This window comes from Stenella coeruleoalba (genome assembly GCF_951394435.1).
Source record: "Stenella coeruleoalba genome assembly, chromosome: 20".
NCBI classification, from domain to species: domain Eukaryota; kingdom Metazoa; phylum Chordata; class Mammalia; order Artiodactyla; family Delphinidae; genus Stenella; species Stenella coeruleoalba.
In genome coordinates, this window is record NC_137166.1 from 43,373,449 (window position 1) to 43,395,564 (window position 22,116).

The 22,116-nt window shown below is 50.0% G+C and overlaps 1 protein-coding gene across 1 annotated transcript; it reads right to left on the reverse strand.

Moving 5' to 3' along the window:
• Nucleotides 1–2,879: 2,879 nt before the first annotated feature.
• NPHS1 (NPHS1 adhesion molecule, nephrin) lies at nucleotides 2,880–20,297 on the reverse strand (the record flags this gene model as incomplete). The annotated part of the gene is made up of 29 exons (XM_079906634.1): nucleotides 2,880–3,327; nucleotides 5,375–5,481; nucleotides 5,578–5,671; nucleotides 5,827–5,902; nucleotides 6,009–6,033; nucleotides 6,174–6,293; nucleotides 7,993–8,049; nucleotides 9,693–9,874; nucleotides 9,958–10,069; nucleotides 11,442–11,593; nucleotides 11,689–11,845; nucleotides 11,941–12,112; nucleotides 13,075–13,196; nucleotides 13,703–13,843; nucleotides 13,934–14,074; nucleotides 14,491–14,663; nucleotides 14,813–14,942; nucleotides 15,168–15,354; nucleotides 16,545–16,669; nucleotides 16,772–16,916; nucleotides 17,183–17,340; nucleotides 17,525–17,696; nucleotides 17,784–17,911; nucleotides 18,095–18,198; nucleotides 18,584–18,665; nucleotides 19,313–19,441; nucleotides 19,637–19,759; nucleotides 19,836–20,051; nucleotides 20,159–20,297. 29 exons carry the CDS (start codon nucleotides 20,295–20,297, stop codon nucleotides 3,196–3,198), a joined length of 3,801 nt encoding a protein of 1,266 aa, XP_079762760.1. The 3' UTR covers nucleotides 2,880–3,195.
• Nucleotides 20,298–22,116: the final 1,819 nt, after the last annotated feature.

Sequence of the window (22,116 nt, forward strand, 5' to 3'; positions counted from 1 at the left end):
TTTAGTCTCCTTTAAGCTGGAACAATTCAGTCTTCTTTTGTGTTGTATGACCCTGACATATATGAAGATTACAGGACAGCTGTTTTGTGGAATATCCTTCAATTTCAATATGTCTCCCTCATGATTAGGTTCAGGTTATGCACTTTAGTCAGGAATATCATTGACATACTGTTGTACCTTCAATATTTCATATCAGCAGGCCCATGATGTCAATCTCTTACATGCCTGGTAATGTTAACTTTGATCATTTGGTAATTACTATTTTTCCCCTTAGTAAGTAATGAAGTAAATGCCTTTTAGCTCTACTAATTTGAGTGAGTTTCTTCTCCTTGGAAATTATTCATTTCTGTATCAGTTTACTAAAGACCCCATTCAAACTGGCTTAAGGGAGAGGGTAATTTATGGTTGCAACTAACTAACTGAAGACGCCATTCAGATTTACCTAAGGGAAAAAGGGGAATGTTATAGTCCAGGAGTGGCTCTGACTTTGGGTATAGCTGGATCCGGGGGCTTAGCATAATTAGGAACTTGTCTTATTCAATGATATCTATATAAATTAAAAGGGGACTCGATTCTGGGCAGACAGAAGCAATAGATATCTGTTACATTGATTCAGACAGTAGCAAAGAGGAAGTAAAAAGTGCATGAAGAGACCCAACCACAGCCTGGGGGGTTCCTTTGGTGAGCCTTACCCAAGTGGTTTATGTGGTTCTGAGCAGCCCAGGACCTGGATTATCCACATATTTTGTTCCCTGGCCATAATGATTGGTTCAGGGGATGGACGTAAGACCCAAGCTGGGCTGACGAAAGACAGCCCCAAGACCTTCCAGAACTATTGGCAAAAGATGTACTGCTTCTGGAATGCCAGCCTAGAACGGCAAGTGCTCATCTTTGTCCCCAAATGAAGGCTCTACCTGAGAATGAAGTCAACACAGAGAACAGCAAAGCCAAGAGATACAGAGAGATAGACCCCTCATAGTTTTGTTTCAATAAATTCACCTTTTCTCCTTAGCCAAAGTGGAAACAGAATGTTGTATGTTTCTCCTCCTTCTCCTTCTCCTCCTCCTCTTCCTTCTTCTTCTCCTTCTCCGCCTCCTCCTCTTCCTCCTTCTTCTCCTCCTCCTCCTTTTTCTTCTCCTCCTCCTCCTCCTTCTCCTCCTCCTCCTCCTCTTCCTCCTCCTTCTCCTTCTTCTCCTCCTCCTCCTTCTCCACCTCCTCCTCCTCCTCCTCCTTCTCCTTCTCCTTCTTCCTCTCCTCCTCCTCCTCCTTCTCCTCCTCCTCCTTCTCCTCCTCCTCCTCCTCGTTCTCCTTCTCCTTCTTCTCCTCCTCCTCCTTCCCCACCTCCTCCTCCTCCTCTTCCTTCTTCTTCTCCTCTCTCTTTTTTTTTGGGGTGGGTGGGTGGGTGTGGGCCACCCTGCTTGGCTTGTGGGATCTTAGTTCTCTGACTAGGGATTGAACGTGCACCCTCAGCAGTGAAAGTGCAGAGTCCTAACCACTGGGCAGCCAGGGAATACCCTGTAGTTTTCTTCTTTGAACAGGAAAAATATACAATTAGAAAAATTCTATTCTTAGGAATGGAGTATTTTTTTAATTAAAGGGAAATCAGTTGGACTCCAATGTATTTGTGTATTCAAGTGCTGTGGTATAAAAACTTATTTTAGCCTATGCTGATAAAAAATAATATGTGGACAAACACTTGTGGGTTTTTAAAAAATATTTATTTATTTATTTGGCTGTGCCAGGTCTTAGTTGCGGCATGTGGGATCTTCGTTGCGGCATGCGAACTCTTAGTTGTGGCCTGTGGGATCTAGTTCCCTGACCAGGGATCGAACCCAGGCCCCCTGCATTGGGAGCACAGAGTCTTAGCCACTGGACCACCAGGGAAGTCCCTGGACAAACATTTGAACTAAACAGTTTTGACAATATGATTAATAAAATAGAACTGGGGGCCTAAAGAAAGATTATTCCTAACTATACTCTGTTCTCCATGGAAATAGACAGCTTCTCAGTTAACTTTTCCTGCTTTTCAATACAAAAAAATAAGAGACTAATAAGAACCTGCTGTATAAAAAAATTTAAAAATATAAGAATTCTCTTGCTGGGCTGCTTTATTATAGTGCCTTTTTAAAATAAATTTATTTATTTTATTATTTATTTATTATTTTTGGGTGTGTCGGGTCTTTGTTGCTGCGTGCGGGCTTCTCATTGCGGTGGCTTCTCTTGTTGTGGAGCACAGGCTCTAGGTGTGTGGGCTTCAGTAGTGTGGCTCGCGGGCTCTAGAGCGCAGGCTCAGTAGTTGTGGCGCACAGGCTTAGTTGCTCCGCGGCATGTGGGATCTTCCTGGACCAGGACTTGAACCCATGTCTCCTGCATTGGGGGGCGGATTCTCAACCACTGCGCCACCAGGGAAGCCCCTATGGTGCCTGTTTTTAAAGTCACTTTTGTTGAGGTGTAATTTATGTACCATAAAATGCAACCATCTTAAGTGTAGAGTTCAGTGAGTTTTGACAAATCTATACATTCATATAACTACCACCACAATCATCATAAAGAACATTTCTATCACCCCCTCAAAAATTTCCTCATACCCTTTCTTTGTCAGTTCCTTCCCATGGTCCCAGGCAACCACTAATCTGGCTCTGTCACTGTAGCTTAGCTTTGCCTGTTCTAGAATTTCTATAAGTGAAATCACATAGCATGTAGAATTTTGTGTCCAGCTTGTTTCAATAAAGGCTGTTTATTTTCTATAGAGTCTATTTATGTTTACATGTGTGTCATAGTTTATACATTGTGTTGTAGATAACTATGGAAAAGCATAAATCAAGCTATTTCAGATGTAGTTGAACTCAAAATGAACTGAGTTTTTAACATGTCTTTTCCCACTTCTGAAATGTTTACTTTAAAAAGCATAAAGACCCTCAGACTACCTTTTCATTATTGAGATGTCTTTTACAATTCACTGTGTCCCTATGGAGAACTCTAAATCCAACCCCAGGAGGAGGCTTGTTTATACTTTGACACCAGCTTGAACCATCTTCTGTCACTTACACACACCCCTCCACTTCCCTTTCTGAAAAAGTCCAGTCCCTTTGTGTCCAATGGAGATCACTTAACAAGCTCAGCCTAGGCTGGAATAAAAAGGACAGTTGGGATATTATGTCTTGCAGGTGTAGGAAAAGGGTGTTGAGAAGCCTCTCACACCAGCTGTCCCCTCAGCTCAAAGGGTAGAGCATCAGGTTCCATAGGGTCCAAATCTCCTGCCACCTGATCATAGATTCCTCTTGCATCTTCATACCTGTCTTCAGGCCAGTAGAGGTCACAGGAGCCCTGACAAGCAAAGGTAAAGTTAGAACCATAGAGAGATGCTCTGTGTGTCATCATTGCAGCTCTGGGGGATACAACCTCCTGCTCTACTTCATAGAAAAAAATGTTTTAGCGTCTAATTATGGGGGAAATTCCAACATAAACAAAGAGGAGAGTGATTATTATGTACCCCCGTGAGCCCATCACTTAGTTTCAACAATATCAACCTTTGGTCGATCTTTATTTATCTATATCTCTATCTTCTCATCCCCCACCCCACCCCCAACTGGATTATTTTTAAGCAAGTCCAAGATATCTTGTGATTTACTGTCAAAAAAGTAATTTAAATGTCAGACATGTGAAACTTTCAGTTAGCCCACGATATCAGATATGGGAATTGTGGAATGTGAGTCTTGATTCTGTCAGTCTTATGAAGGTCCAAGACATTCCCTCATCAAAATAGAAGAGATAAAAGACGATGTAGGGTGGTCGCTACTGGGGTTGTGCTGTCCCTAGATTTGGGAGAAAATGGTTCTTTTTGATCAGCAAACTTTAGAGCAGACTTGCCCATGGGCCAAATATGGCCCACTGTATTTTTTATTGCCTAAGAATAGTTTTACATTTTTTAATTGCTGGGAAAATATCAAAAAAAGAATGATACTTGTGACATGTGAAAATTACATTAATTTCAGTGCCCCAAAATGAAGTTTTATTGGAACTTAGCCACAATTGTTTGTTTATCTATTGTCTATTGCTGTTTTTATGGCAGAGTGAGTCGTTTCTAGAAAGACACTATATCCTGCAAAGCCCCAAATATTGACTATCTGGCCCTTTTCAGAAAGTGTGCAGACTGCATCTGTGCTTCGGAGGGCTCGTGTGGTTCAGCACCATGGACAGCATCGCGCACTTTCTTTCCACCTTTGCGGGGAGAACAGTTCCCCGTCTGGACAAAGTTGCAGAGGGAAATCTTTGGCCCACTGTAGCCAGAGCATTCGTCAAGGCCACACAGAAAGTAGGGGTTCTGCCCCACCTCCCTTACTGTGAGGCAGTAGGTGGGGCTTAGTTTGTGGCCAAGGTCCCTGTCAGCTGCTTTTGCCTGCCCAGCCACAATCTTCATTTCCCTCTGTGCTCTCCATCCCTCTTCCACTCTCAGCCCAGTGGATTGAATGGGGCTGGCCCCTACTCCCTGATGCCATGGGTGGGCACTGATTCAGACTTGTCCAATTAGCATATTCTACTCCCCACTTCAGTGGTTCAGCAATGAGTATGAGCAAAACTAAACCAATAAGCGTCTGCGTTGGGGCTTTGGAGCTACTGAAAAAGAGGCATTCCCTTTATTTGAAGGTTTCTAATCTAATAGGATACAAACCTGAATTTGTTAGGGACATCTTTAGAGAGGAAATTCTGGGTGGGCCTGAAGACATTTCTATCCCTTGACTTTTCCATTGAGTAGGCCAAAAAATTATTTCTCTATATCTCTCTGCTTAACCAGTATAGTGGAGATGGCTAATTAGCCAACCAAATACATACCTTCCTCCTTCCACAGTAACAGAATTGTAGTAGGGGATATAGCTGCCAGATAGGCTGCATTTCTCGGACTCCTTTGCAGTTAGGTGTGACCATGTCCATATTCTCACCAGTGGAATAAAAGCGGAATGCTTTTATGGGCCTGTATAATGGGCCTTTTATGGACCTGTATAATGCCTTTATGGGCCCGTTTCTGGGCCTGTACCATGAGTCAGGGTTGTGCCTCTCCCATGCTCTCTTTTTCCCTTTCCCACCAGTTGAAACCCACAGGGAACGGTCCCATCCATGTAAACTTGGTCAACTTACTAGAGGACAGCAGAGGAACACAACAGAAAGAACTTGGGTTCCAGAATAATTACATGCAGCAGGGCCACTCGCCTCTGACTGCTATGTGAGAAAGAAATAGACTATCTCGTTTAGGCCACTGGATTATGGCCAAGGCCTCTTTGCTACAGCAGCTGGCTTACCCTAATTAATACAAGCAGTAGGAGGTGGGTTTCTAGCACTGGCCAAGAAATATTTCTGCTGATACAAATCTCCTCACCATTGGTACTTCATCATAGAGGGGTCCCCAGGCCCCAGACGGGGCGTACAGTCTTTCCAGCTCATCATACACATGCCCAGGAAAAGCCATATTCTCCTCCTTAAGACCTGTGACACCTGGAAGGGAGAGATGATCAGGACACCAGGTCCAGATGTCAGGGTTACTTATTGGCAGGGGGGGGTTCCACTGTGTTCACCACTCACCTCGGGGATAAGACACCTCCTCCAGCATGGGGGGAAGCTGGGGGCTGAAGTCCCTCATGGAGTGGTAATAAGGCTCTACATCTGTTGTGCTAACCTGTCAATGCCCCCCCCCAAAAAAACAGATAAAGTCTTTTCCATCCTTTGACTCCATCATTCCTGGAAAGGGCAATGATTAACGTGAAGCTAACAGTGGAATTTTAGTCACTGTCAATTCCCTGTCAGGGGAGTGTCAGGACCACCCCCACTCACCATGGAGCTTCGAGTGTCACGGTCTCCAGTCCACTGGCTCTCCTCGTATTCATTCCTGACTCGGTCTTCCTCCGACCTTCCAGGATGGAGACATGGGGGCAGCTGGGTGTTGACCCTCTGACAGCTGTCTCCCTCAAACCTCCTCCCCAGAGGCTTCCTTACAGAAAAATATACCCACTTACCCTGCCTCTGTCTTCTCTGAGATGCCTGAGGGAAGTAGGGAAAAAAAGGGTCAGAAACATGGTCCTCGAGCCCACTTGGCCCTGGGATACCTTCAATATGCAGCCAACCCAGGGCTCCCATCACCCTTGGGCCTCCATCCCGGCAGGGGAAAGGTCCCTCCTCACCCTCAGCAAGACGCTTCAGTCTCCGCTGCCAGAGGAATCCCCCGACACAGGAGGCGTTAGAAAGCAGCAGAAGACCCCCAACAGCAAACAGCACAGGCAGCAGGGGCAGCTTTGAGGGTCCTGTGGGGACAATTGGTTTTAGACTTCAATTGGGGTTCTCTGGAAAAGCCTGCCCCTGACCAAGCAAAGTCCTCCTCCTAGGTCAGGAAAGCAGATGGGCAGGGGTTTCCACGTCTACTCCTTTTGCCACCCCAGGGAAGGTGGCTCCTTTCTCAAATCAGGCCATTAGCAGTGGGTCCTACCTTTGCCTAAGCCACTTGTATGGACTCAAGCAGGAACTTCAGCTCTTTAGCTGGGCATTCAAGACCTTCTATGATCTGGCCTCTTTCCACGTCCCCACTCTTGTTCATCAACTACTGACCCTCCAGCCACACAAAACTAACAGCTGGCTGTTTCCAGAATCACTGAGACAAACCCACACTTCTAAACTTTCGAATAGTCAAGTGTCTGTCTTTAAATGTCCTTTCATCTCAAGCAAACTTCGCTTCTCCCTTCAAACTTCATCTCGAATGACTTCCTCTTTGCACAAACTTCCATCCCAGACAATATCAGAATCCTCTGCTATATCCCTGAGAACAGGACTAAGTCCCTCTCAGCAGACATCTGCTTAGCACTCATTTCCCCAACTTCTGCTAACAGGACTCATTTTCCTTTGACGGTGGTTACTCCCTGCTCTCCTCAGTCTGGATGGCTCCCCAGGACTCCGTGGAGGACACGTGGCCTGACCTGGCCAATAAGAGCACCCATCCCTCTTCCCACGGTGATCAGTTCAGAGACTGGCATTTAACCTAAGGTGGATTTTTGCAAGAACATCTAGGACACTCTTCTGCTAGCTGCTAAGAAGTGAAATAAAAGCTGAAGGTGTGGGAGGATTTCTTTGCCTTCTTAAGAGAAGAATCCGAGAAGGAAGTCATCCGAGTTGAAGGCAAAGTTGAGAGAGTGAGAAACTGATCCTTGGTGAAAATTTTGAGCACCTGAATCCAGGCACACTAAGAGGTTTCAATGTCATGAGCCAAGCCATTCTTTTTATTGTCAACGACAGCTGAATTTCTGTCACTTGCAACCTTCTCAGACCCTAAAGGGGATTATTTGCAAAATGATCATAATTGTCTCCCTATATGCGTACCCTTGAGATTTTCCCTTCCACACTGACTCTGGATTGAGCCATGTCACTTGCTTCAGCCAATGAGACAGAATCAGAAGCTTGAAGAGTGCCTGTAAGTTGGAACTTGCCCTCTCCTGCTGCTCTTGGGATTCCAGTGACCACCTCCATGGGAACAAGGCAAGGAGACGCATGTGGCCCACTTACCTCCATTGTCCCAACCGAGAGCCAGATTGTCAGACGTGCGAGGAGGGGCCCCTCAGACCAACCAGTCCCAGCAGAGCTGCTACATGACTACAGCCCAGACCAGAACTGTTCAGCCACTCATAGAATCACAAGAAATAATGTTTGTTGCTGTAAGTGTGCATATTTGGAGTGGTTTGTTACGCGGCAAAAGCCAGCTGACACAGGCTCTGCACAGGGCATGGAATCAGCTAGTTTTTCATTTTGCTTTGTTTTTCAGAATTAAACTGAATTAGGAAGAGAGAAAATTTATCACATCCAGGTAAGAGGAAGAGCTAAGGATATGAGTGAGGGCCTACAGGGCAGAGCTAAGTCTTAAAGGGCTGTGGCCACAAGGAAGAGGAGGTGGGGTTAGAGACCAGACCAGAACGTTTTTTCCGGGAGAGAGAGGGTGTTTGGGGATTGAGGACTTGCCTGCGGGCTGCTCTGTGGGCAGCTGGTAGTCAGGTTCTCCAGAAGGTTGGTCTAGACCTGGGAGGTGAATATAGAGAGTGCAAATTAACACCATTAATCTGAGACAAGCCTTAAATATTTCTCAGCCTCCTATTAAGCTTTGCAACCCATTTTGAGACTCATGGGAACTAATTTATGACTTCTTAGGAATATTTCAAAGAGAACTGGAAACTGCTGATGATAATGACAATACTATTAATAGCCATTCTAACGCTAATGCTAATAATAATAATGCTAATAATAAAAATAATAATAATAAATTATTGATGAGTGCTTTATGGTGTGGAAGGTTCTTTTAACCTGAATTGTCAATTTGGGGGGTTGATCAAAAAAGATGCTGGAAAAAAAAAAAAAGATGCTGGGTTCTCAGGATGCCTTAATAGAGGTATAAGTTCTAGAGCAAGGGAGGTAAGTATAGTACTACTTTATGCTTTAGTGCTTAAAGGGAAAACTGGAATGGAGGTGGGGGGAAGGGAAGGGAAGATTGTAGGGATGGGAAAGAGTCCTTACTTCCAGGAGGAAAAAGGCTGCTCTGTCAGGAAGGGAAAGACAGAAAAAGGGAGCTTTCATGGGGCAAAGTAAACAGAAGGTGAGCAGGGGGCATTTCGTTAAATTAGCATCTACACAGCACTTACTTTGTACAGGGGCCTGTTCTAAGAGTTTTAGATATATTTTATTTAATCCTCACAACTGTCTAAGATAGACCTTATTTTCAGAAGCTGAGATACAGAGGCTGGAGATACACCTTATCTTTAGAGCCTGAGGCTCAAAGATTATACTGAGTCTTAAGTGACTTGCCTAAGGTCTCACATCTAGGAAGTTGCAGAGCTGGGACTTGAACCCAGGTTTGTCTGAACCAGGCTCTGTGTGATTAGCCCCTACACTGTAGTGTCTACCAGAGTCAAAATGTTCTCAGTCATATAAGAATTTATCCGTGTCATCAAGTTGCTGAATTTATTGACATAAAATTGTTTGTAATACTTCCTAATGTCCTTTAATGTCTGTAGGATCAGTGGTAATGTCCCCCTTTTCATTCCTGATACTGGGTAAGTGGTGTCTTCTCTCTTTTTTGCCTTGATTAGCTTTATAAACATTACTGATCTTTTCAACAAATCAGCTTTTGGTTTCATTGATTTTTCTTTATTGTCTTTTGATTTTCTAGTTCATCAGTTTCTGCTCTTTATTATTTCCTTCCTTCTGTCTACTTTGGATTTGGATTTAATTTGTCTTTGTTTTTCTAGTTTCTTAAGATGGAAACTTAGAGAGACAATTTGAAGTCTTTTTAAAAACAATCTAATATGAGCACTTAATGCTATAAATTTCTTGCTAAGCACTGCTTTAGCTGCACCCCACAATTTTCATGTTTTCATTTTAATTCGATTCAAATTCTCTTATAATTTCCCTTGTGTCATCAATCACATTCCAACAGTAGAGTCTAGTGGCAAAAACTAGTCTTTGGAGTTCATCTGCCTGAGTTTAAATCTGAGTTGAACTACTTCTCTGTAGTTCCTTTCACCTGTGTGAACTTTGACAGTTTGTTTAACCTCTCTGGGTCTCAGTTTCTCCATCTGCAAAAAGGGAATAATAGTACTGACTTCACTATACCACCCTATAAGTTCTCTGAGGAATTTTGCAACCTGCCCAAGAATGTCCCTTCCCACCTGGAGTGGTGACTGAGATCTGGGACCCTTTGTCAGCTATTCCACTGTCGCCCAGGGCATTGCTGGCCAGCAACCAGACCCTGTATCGTGTAGAAGGCTGCAGCCCAGTCAGTGTGAAGGCGGTGGCCTGGGGTGGTAGGACATTCACGTAGAGAAACCCTGGAGTCCCCAGAGCCTCATACCTGCATGAAAGGGAGGGCAGTCATTCAGGGAGGTGCCCCAGTCCTATTGGCTACCACCCCTTCCTGCCATGACAGGGACCCACCTGACTTGGAAACTTTGTGGCAAGCCCCCATCAAAGCCAGGCTTCCACTCCAGCCCCACCGAGTATGGGGTCATGCTCACGACCTTCAATCCCAATGGCGGATCAGGGCGGCCTTTGAGGTAAGGGATGGGGGACATAGTCAGAAGATACAGAAGGATTCTGAAAGATTCCTTCCAGATTCCTTAAGCATGATTTTAAATATACAGTCGATTCTCATTATTCATGGTGGTCATGTTCTCTAAAATCACTGTGAACCCTCAGCGAGCAAATACCAAACCATTGCTTCTAGGGGAAATGCAGGCTTAGATTCCCACGAGCCTCTAGTCACATTTTCATCAACCAATTAATACATGATCTTGTATTATGCATGTTTCTGCTTAAAGACATCTTATTTAATATATCTTGTTGATTCATTACCATTGAACTCACAGCCAGTGGTGCTATGACTCACACCTGAACGAAGCTTATCCAACACAAGTATTTTCTCCAAATGGCACACCACAGACTTCTTGAGCTTAGGAACACCAGACAGCACTTGAGTGCTGTGCTTGGGGGCCATTTTATTTAGCAAAATCACTAACAAAAAGGACGAAGGTGCAAACTATGAGAGCTGTGAGAAAGCAGAGTGTTGTCTTGCTCCACCGCAGCTGAGAATGTACTCATCGGGTGACTCAAAGTTTTCACCCGCTCTGTACAGTCCCCTGAATGTCTGAGAGAGCAGCATGAGTATTGATTTGAGGGTTATGAATAAATTTTAGCAGGCAAACATGCAAATACAGGCTCCACAAATAAGGAGGATTGACTGTATAATATATGTTTCTTGTAGTGGATTTTTGTGCCTATCTCATATCCATTCCCCTCATTTCTTCTGGTTACAGAACCCTGAATATCCATTGGAGAACCACTCGCCCACGCTCTCAGGCCACGTGCTTCTGATGGAAGTGACTCCACTCCTTGTAGGATGGACATGTGACTAGGCCTAGCCAACAGGAGCAACAATCAGATCAGGTTGTCTTCCCCTCACCACCTGATTGGATCAGGGATGGGCTGGGAGCCAAGTGGAACCAATGGATCTTAATTCTAGTACTTTCACACCACTGTTAGGAAGGCTTACTTTACTGTAAAGCTTCTCATAGTGGTTGTTAGATGTCTAACAGACATCTCACAATAAGGCCAACACAGAGATAAGCGGTCCTGAGAGGTGGGGAGTTCTTGATGACGGCTGAACCTAGATCCAGCAACTCCCAAAAATCTACTTTTCAGTTACTTGGGCCAATAAGAACCCCCCTCCATTTTTTTCCTTTGTGTGGGTTTCCCTAAAAATCCAGTCTCCATTGGGATTTCGGGGCAGGTAAAAACTCCATCCTCGTTCCTAAACACTTCTCAGGTTTCAGGAACACTGCCATTCTGAGAGCAACCAGAGACTTGGGGATTGACCTAGGGGAGCACCCTCCCAACACCCTCAGAGCCCACTCCCACCATACTGATGCTGACGAGTTGAATATCGGTGTGGTCCGAGCCGAGGGGGTTGGTGGCTGTGCACGTGAAGAGGGCATAGTCCTGGGCTGCGGACACGTTGGCAATGGTCAGGAGACTGCTGTGGACACCACTCTGGTGGTATGTGTGCTCTGTGTACCTGGAGAGGAGGTGTGGCACGGGCTCAGGGAGGGTGATTGGGGCTGGGGGATCAAAGTTAGGGCTGGACTGTTACCTGGCTAGGCCTGGGCTCACCTGGGATCCTGGAGATCCAGAGGGACCCCATTTTTGGTCCAAGTGAAGACGATATTGGGGACACCTCGGGCACGACAGTGGAGGGTGGCAGAACTAGTGCTGTCTCCAGCTGCAGCCACTTTAGTTAGAGGAGAGGGATGCTCCACGTGGGGGGCAACTAGAGGGGTTGGAGGTCAACATGAGGTGTATGGAAGGACATGATATGTGGACTTAGTGGCAGGCTTTGAAGTTAGGGCTTTGGTTGTTACTCACATCTAACAACAAGACGGACCAGCCCTCTGGCTGGAGGTGCCACCCCATTGTCCACAATGCACTGGTAAGCACCAGCCTGGGTCAACTTGGCATGGTGAATCCGAAGACGCCCTGTGGACCCCTTTGATATCTTCTCCATATCATCCAGGCTCTGGTCCTCCTCCTCTTCTCCCTGGAGGCACAAGACTCAGGAGATGGTCCCCAAGTCTGGCCCCAGCTCCATTATCCTCCAAACTGAGTCCCCTCTGTAGCCTCATTCTCCCAGCCACAATCACCATTTCTAGCAAAGAAAAAATGTCTGCTGTCATCCACCCATGCACCCAACCATCCATTTATCCAACCATTCATGCATGGATCCATCCATTCATCCATCAATCCATCCAACCACTCACCCAACCATTTATTCAACCATTCATGCTTGGAAACATCTACCCACTCATCCATCCATCCATGTATTTAACCATCCTATCCATCAAGCTCCCATTCCATCCATTCATCCATTCACCCATTCATTCATCCAACCATCTGTCTTCCTTCTACCTGTCCATTCACCCTTCCATCTCTTAACCCATCTACCCCATCTATTTCCTCATAGACACACACACCAATAAATACATGCATCTGTTCATCAATGCATCTAGCTACCTATTTATCTATCTCTCCATCTCTCCATTGACTTGTGCACTCACCCATCCATCCATCCATTTACCCATTATCCTTCCACAGACATCTTTTCCACTGATGGTGTATCTATCCATCCATCTACTCTCTAGTCTAATCTACTCATTTCTCTCATTCAATCATCTAACTGCCCATTTATTGATCCATTTATCCAGTCATTCACTTGTTCATTTGTCCATCTGTTCTTCCATCCAGTCATTCATCCATCCACCTATTCATCCACCCATCTACCTATCCATCCATATATCCACCCACCTGCCCACCCACTCACCTGGTTATCTATTTACTCATCCACCCATCCATCTGCCATTCAACAGTTATTTCTTGGAGCATGCCCAGACAAGTACATAGTTATAGAAGGTCATGTAGACGTGACCCCTCCTCCCAAGGAACTCACAGTCAAGAAATCACATCCCCCCAGGCCACTCCATTTACCAAAGGTTTGATCCTCACCAGCCTCTCCCAGTTGAACATCTCAGGAAGGATGGGATTGGCATCAACAGTGCAGACTATGTCCACAGAGCCCCCAATATTCACTTCAGTGGGGTCTTGGAGAGCTCGGATGATGGGAGCATCTAGGGAAGGGAGGAGCTTGGGGAAGGCACTTGGGCCCAGACAGGCCATGGTGGAAGAGGGCCCCAGGTGGGTGAGGCGTCTTAGAGGTGCCCGAGAAAGTCATGGGTGGGATAAAGTCTGCCTTTAGAGTAAAGTTCTCAAGGTTAATGAGGTTGTCCCCACCCTCTACTATACGACCGTAGTGACAAGAGTAGGTGCGGTGGACTTCCAGAATTGTGTGGCAGTGGGGCTTCCACAGTGGGCTTGGCTTCCTGATGGGAGTAGGTGGGCAGAGATTCTACATAGGGTCTCTCTAGTGGGCAGATTTCCCGAAGTGGACGTGGCTCCATCACAGTGGGGGCTCCCAGAGTGGGAGGCTTCCAGGATGGGTGAAAATCCCTGGGTGGGTGGGGCTTCCACAATGAGGAGACTCCACAGTGGGCAAGATTCCCTGGGTGGGTGTGGTTTCCATGGTGGGCGGGGTTCCCAAAGCTCCCTAGTTGCCTAGGTTGACGAGGGGGCTCACAGTGTACGTCCAGCCTCACGAGAGCTTCAGCGGTGCCCTCTGAGTTCTGGCAGTGCAGCTGGTAGAGGCCATCGTCAGCGCGGGTCACGTTCCATAGCTGCAGAGCTCCACCAGACAGGATACGATGCCGGGGGCCGCCAGCTGGGGGAAGTAAAGGTTGAGGGGCTTGCCAGACCCTCCCGTCCCGGAGTCCCGGAGACCTGCGCTCCTCTTCATTCCCCTTCCCTGTACCTGGGCTGAGGCGGTAGCCGCGGAAGGTCCAGTTGAAGGCCTCCGGGGCGGGGTTGGCAGACACGGACACGGGTAGCAGTGCCTCGCCCTGCTCCACCGCGGTCACCATAAGCACCTGCTCACCCAGGAACTCTGGAGGGTCTGCGGAGGAGGCGCCGCTGGGAGTCAAGATTGTTAAGGTTCGGATCCGGGGAGGATTTGAGATCAGGTGCAGGCATGAAATGTTAAAGTCGAGATCATGACTAGATTTTAAGGTTGTGGACAAGGTAGCAATTAAGTTCAGAGCTGAGATGGGGGTTAGGTTCAGGAGAAGCCAGAGTCAGCTTTAAGGATGGAAAGAGCGTTCGGGATGGGGGTGACGGTCAGGGGTAAGGATAGAGGACAAAAGGCAGGATGGGGGTTGGGCAGGATAGGAGCTGGTGCAGGGTCGGGTGTGAGGATAAAGGTCAGGAAAGTTTCAAAGTTTAGGATGGAAGTCAAAGACAGTATCAAGATGAAGACCCACGTAGTATAGGGTCAGGAGGGAATCAAGAGGGATGCCACGCCTGCGTACATACACAGCACGTTGAGGCGGTAGAACGCGCTCACGGTTTCCCGTAGCTCGGTGCTGTGGGCACGGCAGGTCACGCGGTGGCCGTGGTCGCGGGATGACATTCTCAGAAGGACGCTCCTAGCGGCAGCGGAGCCTTTGAATGGAGCACTCCGGGGCGTGGCGGCCACACCCTCCAGCCTGTGGACCGGGCAGGGAGTAGGACCAGAGCCAGAGTCTGGGTACTGCGCAGGGTACTGGACAGAACGGCAAGTAGGGCGGGGGCGGGATTCTGACTGTCAAGGAGCGTGGCCAGAACCAGGGAGCGATGGGGCCACTCGCACTCTCACCTCTCCCCCTCCTTGTCCCACGACAAGTTGACCGGAGGGTTGCTGCTAACGCTGACGCACGTCAAGTTTAAGGCATCCCCGGGGCGCAGCGCCGACGCGTTGGCCAGGATCGTCACGTTAGTTGGGGGGACTTCGAGAACCGGTGGGAGGAGCGAGGCTCAGAGGTGAGGAGGGGGCCCGGCCTGCTTCCGCCCGGCAGTGACCCTGGCCCCGCCCAGCCCCGAGCGCGCCGGGGCTCTGCGGCATCCACCCCTCCCCCAGCCGCCCCCCATCCCCAAGCCAGCAGCCACGGCTCTGGCTCAGTTCCCCGCCGCGGCCCAGCCCTCGCCCCCAGCCCGGCCGTGCGCCCCCTCACACTGCACCACAAGCTGCGTGGACGCGCTGAGCTGGCCGGCTTTGCATGTGAACTTGGCCTGGTTGTCCGACGGACCGGTGATCAGTACCAGTTCTCGGGAGAAGGTGCTCCCGGACTTCTCCAGACTTCCCAGCTGCACCCGCCGTGGCTCCTGCGGTGGCCGCGGCTCGGTCACTGTGCGCGAGTCCTGGGGGCCGAGAATGACTGGGGGACCGCGGGTAGCCCTGCCATTCCCCGCGAGACGCCCCACTGGGTTGGCTGCCAGCCCAGATAAAGCTTTTGTGTGATGAGGAAAAGGCGCCCCCTTCCGTGGGCACCAGCTAGGGTAGAGGAATGGGGACTGGAACTGAGCACATCCTACCGGAATCTCTCCCGCCGACTGGGCCCCCGGAGCCCCGAGATTTTGCTGTTTGATTCCGCCTCCAGTCCCACGCCTCACCACCCCCGCCCCCCCCCTCTGCTCTCCGGATGCCCTCGGCCGACCCTCAGCCCCACTCCTCAAAATTCATTCCAGCTATGTTTACCAGACACCCTACGCCAGGAAACTCCCTTGGAATTCCCAAACCTTTCCCAGAATTCCTTCACTTTTGCCTATCCTTAGTTCTTTTTCTTAAACTCCCCACCTTCCTCAAAGATTTCCTTTGATCTTTCCCTTAATTCCATTGGCTGGTCGCAAATTTCTGAATCCTTCCCCAATATTCTCTTATTATCCTAATCTTTTACTAGAATCCTTTGTATTGTCCCAATTCGTGGTATTTCTCCAAAACTCCATCCAATTAAATGGAATTCAATTTCGTTCCTATAATGTCTAGTCTTTCCCCCAGAATTTCCACTAGATTCCTAATTTCCCAAGAGTCTCCCAGAATTCTGCCAGAATTTTAAAATTTTAATGGAATTTCATTTTATTACCCCCAAGTCCCAAGAATTCAATTTAATATTAATGGATTTTTCAAATGTGCTGGAGAATTACTAGTCTTTCCCCCCAAATTTCTAGGTTTTGCCCACCATTGTCTTTGTTTCTGGAATTCTTAGTCGTTCCCTAAAATTCCTGCCATTTCACCTGAATTCCAAGATTTCACCAGAATTTCCTTTAATTTTAATGAAATTAATTGCCTTTTCTCTAGAATTCCCAATCTGGATCCAGAATTCTTTCTTTTATTCTAGAATTCTCACTGTTTTCCCAGAATTTCCTCACTTTTTCTAAGGTCGCATTTAACTCTCATGGCGTTTGTCTTTTCCAATTCCCTGCCGAAACTCAAAATCTCCAGTATTTTTCAAGAAATTCAGGTTTCCCAAGATTTCCCAAGAGGAGGAGAGAAGGGGCTTCATCTTTCCCCCACATTCCCGGCCACCCCACAACCCTTGCTTGGCACCAACCTTGTACCAGGTGAGGGAAGGGTCTGGATTGCCTCCAATGGCCAAACATACCAGCCTCACCCGGGTCCCAGCCCGGAGACGCTGCCCCTCTGGGGGGCCCTCAATCCATAGCTTCTGGGCAGGATCTGTGGGGAGAGCCAGGAAGAGTGGATTTTCTCTCCCGGCTGGGGCCTGAGGGTGGGGGTCTCTAAGGCATGGGGCACCCCCGGGTGACGGTGGAGTCTCACATTTCACATTCAGGGCGAGTGACTTCTTGAAGGTCTCCTTGGTGAAGGCCTCACTAAAGGCCTCACATGTGAGGGTCAGACCATTGTCCTCCCGTCGCGCCAGGAATGTCAGGTTAGACATGGAGATGTGGCCACCATGCAGGCCCTGGCAGGGAGCAAGCTTCAGACTGGGGGAGTAGGGCACCCCCATCCATGGTACCAGTGACTTGGGTCCACCCCAGACCCCAGCAGGGACACATGAATCATCTCCACCCTCTCCTCTGGTAGACCCAGGAGGCCCTGGGCCCCAGTCCATGCTAGCTCCCCAGACACCAAGGCATCCAAGCTGCCAGACCCCTCCTCTCCCAGATCCAGGAGTTGTGCCCTCAGCTCCCTCCTCCCTCAGACCCAGGAGCCCGGCCCCCGCCTCACATCCATGACCGTCTCCTCTGTGGACAGCAGCTGCCGCCAGCCCAGCCACCATCGCAGTAGGACCCTTGGGCGACTGGACTTGGTGATGCAGGAGAGTGTCACGTTCTTGTTCTCAGACTGGGATGCAGATCCCAGGATGGTAATGGCACTGGGGGGAACTGCAGGGATGACGGACAGAGAGACACTGAGCTGGGCTGCACGGCTCACAGATGAGCCCAGACAGAGAGGAGACTGGGGACAGACGATGAGGTTTTTGGCATCAGACAGGCATGATCTGGGGGCACAGAGAGATGGTTCTCTGGGGCACAGACTGACAGATGGGCAGCTGGCACCAGGACTCACAGGTGACCTGCAGCGTGACCCCGCGTTCCTGGATCCCTGTAGATACGCTGTTGTAGGCCTCGCAGCTGAGCCTTGCCCCATGGTCTTCCGGCCGCACGATCATCACTAACATACTGCGGGCCACTGCCTGAGTGTGCTCTGTGCCCCAGGCTGTGGACACTGGCTGGCCGTTCTGGAGACAGGGACAGGCCTGGCCAGCTCAGGGCCGGCTCCTGGCCCTCGCCCCTTCCCCCATCTCCAGACCTGCCTCTGCCCTCACCTTCAGCCACTGCAGTGTGGCTAGCGGATTCCCCCCTCGGGCCATGCACAGCAGCTCCAAGTTCTGCCCTGCCCTCGCGTGCCCCTCGTCCAGGCCTGGCCACTCAATGACAGGGGGTCCTGGGGGGACTGGGGAACAGCAGTCATGGGCCTGGGGACCCCATGCATTCCTTCCAGGCCCCACAACCTGCCTCTGAACCCCTATGTTTCCCTCTTGAGAGTCTGAGCCTTCCATAATCCCTGTGCTCCCCGGGCCCCCCAATTCCAGCTCCCCATTCTTAGTGCCAACAGTTGACTCAGTTCCCCACTTACACAGGACATTCATGGTGATTGAAGCCTTGATAGGGGTGTCCAAAGCTGGGCTGGACCCCTCACAGACCAGTAACTGCCCGTTATCCGAGCTCTGGGGTGTCACCCTGGGGTGGGAAGTTGGGGTTCTAAAGTCAGAGTCATCATCTGAAATTTGGGCAGTCAAGGTGAAGAGGTGGGCATGCCAGCTCCCCACACCTGGCCTAAGTCTCTATGATGATTTCCTTTAGGATTTAGATAGAGTTCCATGGAAGAGATTTCAGGGTCAACAGCGAGAACTGGGGTCGCAGAGGCCCACACCTGGCCAAAACCTTTGTACTTGATCCTCTGGAACTGGGATTCCATGAAGAAGTTTTAGAGGGTCAGGGTGAAGAATTGGGTCCCGGATGTTCCTACCTGACCCAAGTTTCCATGCTTGAATCCCTAGGATATGGGGTTTTCATGGAGAAATTTGGGGATCCGTCTGCGGGGAGGGCACCCCAATTTCCATACCTGGCTGTGGCCTCTGTGGTGAAGAGTTTCTCCTGGGATCCCTCATTCACATTAGCAGAGATGTCAGAAATTGTTTGTCCACCTTAGGGTAACAAGAAGGCTGAAGGGGTACCAGGTTTCCCCCAAGGTAGATCCTGGGGAGCATGGCCTGGAATTCCTCAGGGTGGACATACAACCCCTCCCTCCTGGTTCCGGAGGAAAAACACTATATCCATTCCCTCCACACATTCTAGCCTCCCTGAATCCTGGAGTCCTCACTCAGGGCTGAGTCCTGGCCTGGGCCTCTCCCCTCCTCTCCTTTTTTTTTTTTTGGCTACACCACCTGGCTTGCAGGGACCTTAGTTCCCTAACCAGAGATCAAAGCCATGCCCCCTGCAGTGGAAGTGTGGAGTCCTAACCACTGGACCGCCGGGGAAGTCCCTCTCCCCTCCCCTCCTTGCTGGGTTGTATTACCCACCCCCATCACCTCAGCTTCTCGTTACTGCACCAGAAGGACACCCGTATCTCTATCTGGAGCCTCGGCCTCTCCCCTGAGTCCCGGCCTAGCAGTCCTGTGAACTCCTTGGTACCTTTCCTGGATGTCCCCTCCCATCCACTGGGTCCCACAGTGGCCTCAGCATCTCCCCAGGCCTGTTCCTGCATCCCATCTCAGGAGAACCCTGGGCAGGGACACATCCCCTCCCCACTCCAGGGGCTTCCCGCTGCCCCCATCAGTTCACCCACACTCACTCAGGAGGAAGGTGATGTCAGGTGCTGGCTTTGCATCCCCAGACACACAGCTGACCAAGTACTCCTGCCCAGCTACCCACGTGACCGTGCTCCCTGCCTCGGGGGTCAGCTGAAGCACTTTGGGGGGCACTGGTGAGAAAGGGTCTGAGATAAGCCAGAGGATATGAGGATTTGGGCTTCGTGTCTCATTGCTCAGGAAATGAGTTCTGCACCCTGGGTCTAAGGAAGGGGGTGGTGGGGAACTGGGGTCTTGGACTCCTGGACCCTGGAGCTGGCAAGGGTGGAAGTCCAGACTCATGGGTCCTGGAGGTCTCTCACCCGTACCCAGGATGGAGAGGATCACTCTGGGCGACACGAGCTCAGGACCTGTTTCTGAGCGGCTGACCTGGCACTCATACCCTGCGTCGTCGCTGAGGTCACATGCTTCAATGTGCAGGTGGAATTCACCTGCAGGGAGGACCCCAGATCAGGGCCGCGGTTAGCCTCTGCTGGTGGCTCAGAATCTCAGGCTCTTGTCTCTTACCTTTCGTAGGGTCCCCTTGCAGGCGATACCGCGGGAAACTGGGGATCCTAGGATCAGGGCCTAGGAGCAGCCCATCTTTGGCCCATTGGACTGTGCTCCCAGGGGCGCTGACCCCACACCACAGCTCAGCGGCAGCCCCCTCCACCACCGTCAAGTTTTCAGGCAGAGCCCAGAAGCCTCGCGGGGCTGAGGCAGGGACTGGCACCTGGGCCAGGCCTGGGGACACAGAGGTATCAGTAGGAGAGGGCGGAGGGTCTGCCTGGAGAATGTGGGTGGAAAATGAGGGCCACCTGGCTCTGGTCACCGGCCAGGATCCCACTCACCTGTCATCAGCAGCCCCAAGAGGAGCAGCGGTGTCCAGATGGGGAGCCTCAGAGCCAGCCCAGGTCCTCTGCCTGTGGCTCCCACAGGGACCACTGCCCGCCTCCTGCGTCTGCCTCTGTCTTTCTCTGGGTTTTCCATGTCTCCGTCTCTTACTTTTCTCTTTGTTTCTCTTTTTCTTCTTCTCCTTCTCTGTTTTTCTCTCCTCCCAGGAGTCAGTCTCCCCTCCCCCACACTGTCTTTCTCTCTCCCTCTTCCTGCCCTAAGTCCCCTCTGATCTCCTTCCTGTATTCTCTCTATCGTGCTCTCCTGGTCTAAAGTTTCCTCTCTTTCTTTCTCTCTCTCTCTCTCAGTCTCTATCTCCTTCCCCGAAGTCAGTGTCTATTTCTCTTTCTTCTCCTGTGCCACTCCCACCCCTGGTCTCCTCTCACCACTCATAGCCCCTCAGGGAGGACCCACTGCTGAGTCGCGCAGGCCCTGGGAGCCCAGGAGAGCGAGGATGCGGTCAATGGCAGAACTGGGTCCAGTTCTCAGTCGAATCTCGTCCTCACACTGTTACCTCCCCCAGGCACCCTCCTGCGTCTCCAGCTTCAGGCCTCTGCCCAAGAAGCTCCTTCCGGCACAGCTGGAGCAAGAAATCCCCTGTCAGCACATGCCAGGCACATTCCTCGGTGCCTCCCCAGCCCCCATGACCCCAAGGGCCTGGCTTGGGCCAGGGGTAAAGGAGGAGCAGTTCAGACCCAGGAGGTCCCAGCTCAGTATGGGGAGCTGAGAGCTGGACCCAGCGTGGGGGTAAGACTCTTCGGCTCTTCCTACCCTGGTACCTGACCTTCAAATCCCTTCCTTCTTTGAGTAGACATCCCCCTCTCAGTGACGTCAGGGGTCTCTGCTGAGGAGTGTGCAACAGTGTGTGAGAGGGACTGGGAGAGTGCCGATATCTGTGTGCACACATATGTGTGAAGTGCTTGTGAGTGTGTGAGCATGCGTGTGAGCCTGGGGAAGGTGAGAGTGAGCTGTGATCTGTGGAAGTTTGTGCAGTGTGTAAATGTCTAAGGTGTTAGGTGTGCCTGGCAATCTGAGTGGGTAGGAGTGACAGGTAGGGTCCGAGGCCACAAGCAGTGAGCCCAGTGTGGGAACACTTTGGCAAGGGCCTTGTGAGTTCTAGTTCACGTAGCTTCCCTCTATCTCTTTCTGTCTCTTCTTGCCTTCTGGGTGTCTGTCTCTCTCCCTCCCTCAAGCCACGTCGATTTATTTTCCTATCTTTCTCCATCGCTTTGAGACTCTCCCTCTCTGACTCAGTGTCTTTCTCCCCCTCTCTCTCTCCATTAGGTGGTTACACGTCAGCCAGCCTTTAACTCTGTCACTGTCTGTGCCTGTATGTTTCTCTGTTTTTCGCTTTCTGTCTCTGTTCTCATCTCTATCTCTCCCCCACCCCATACTCTGTCTCTCACGCACACCAGGAGCTCAATAAATATTTGTTCTCAGTCAGCCTTTGACTGTGTGTCTTTCTTTCATTTGTTTCTTCATCTCTGAGTCCTCCTGATGGTTCACATCTTTGGATTTTATAACCATATGCTGCTTGGCCTGCCCTCCCCACTCCAGTGTGTGCATACACACCCACATGGGATAAGCTGCTTCCGCCCGCTTATCTCCTGCAGGAACTGGAACTGCTCGTTTTCTCTCTCTCTCCCCCACTATGACCCCCATCTGGTCCTCATCCAGAAACAAGATGAGGCATCTGGCCTAAGTCCCCACATCTCCATCCTTGATGCTCCCTCTAATCTCTCTTCTTGCCTCCCATTCCTGACTCCTTGCCCTCCTCCCACATTCCCTCTCCCGACGCCCCCACGCCTCCTGGGGAATGGGCTGGATGCAGCGGCCGTCACCAGATGGTGTCCCTCGGGGCCAGGGCATAGAGCTGTCCATTGCTGGGACCTTTAATTAGCACAAACCTTCCACC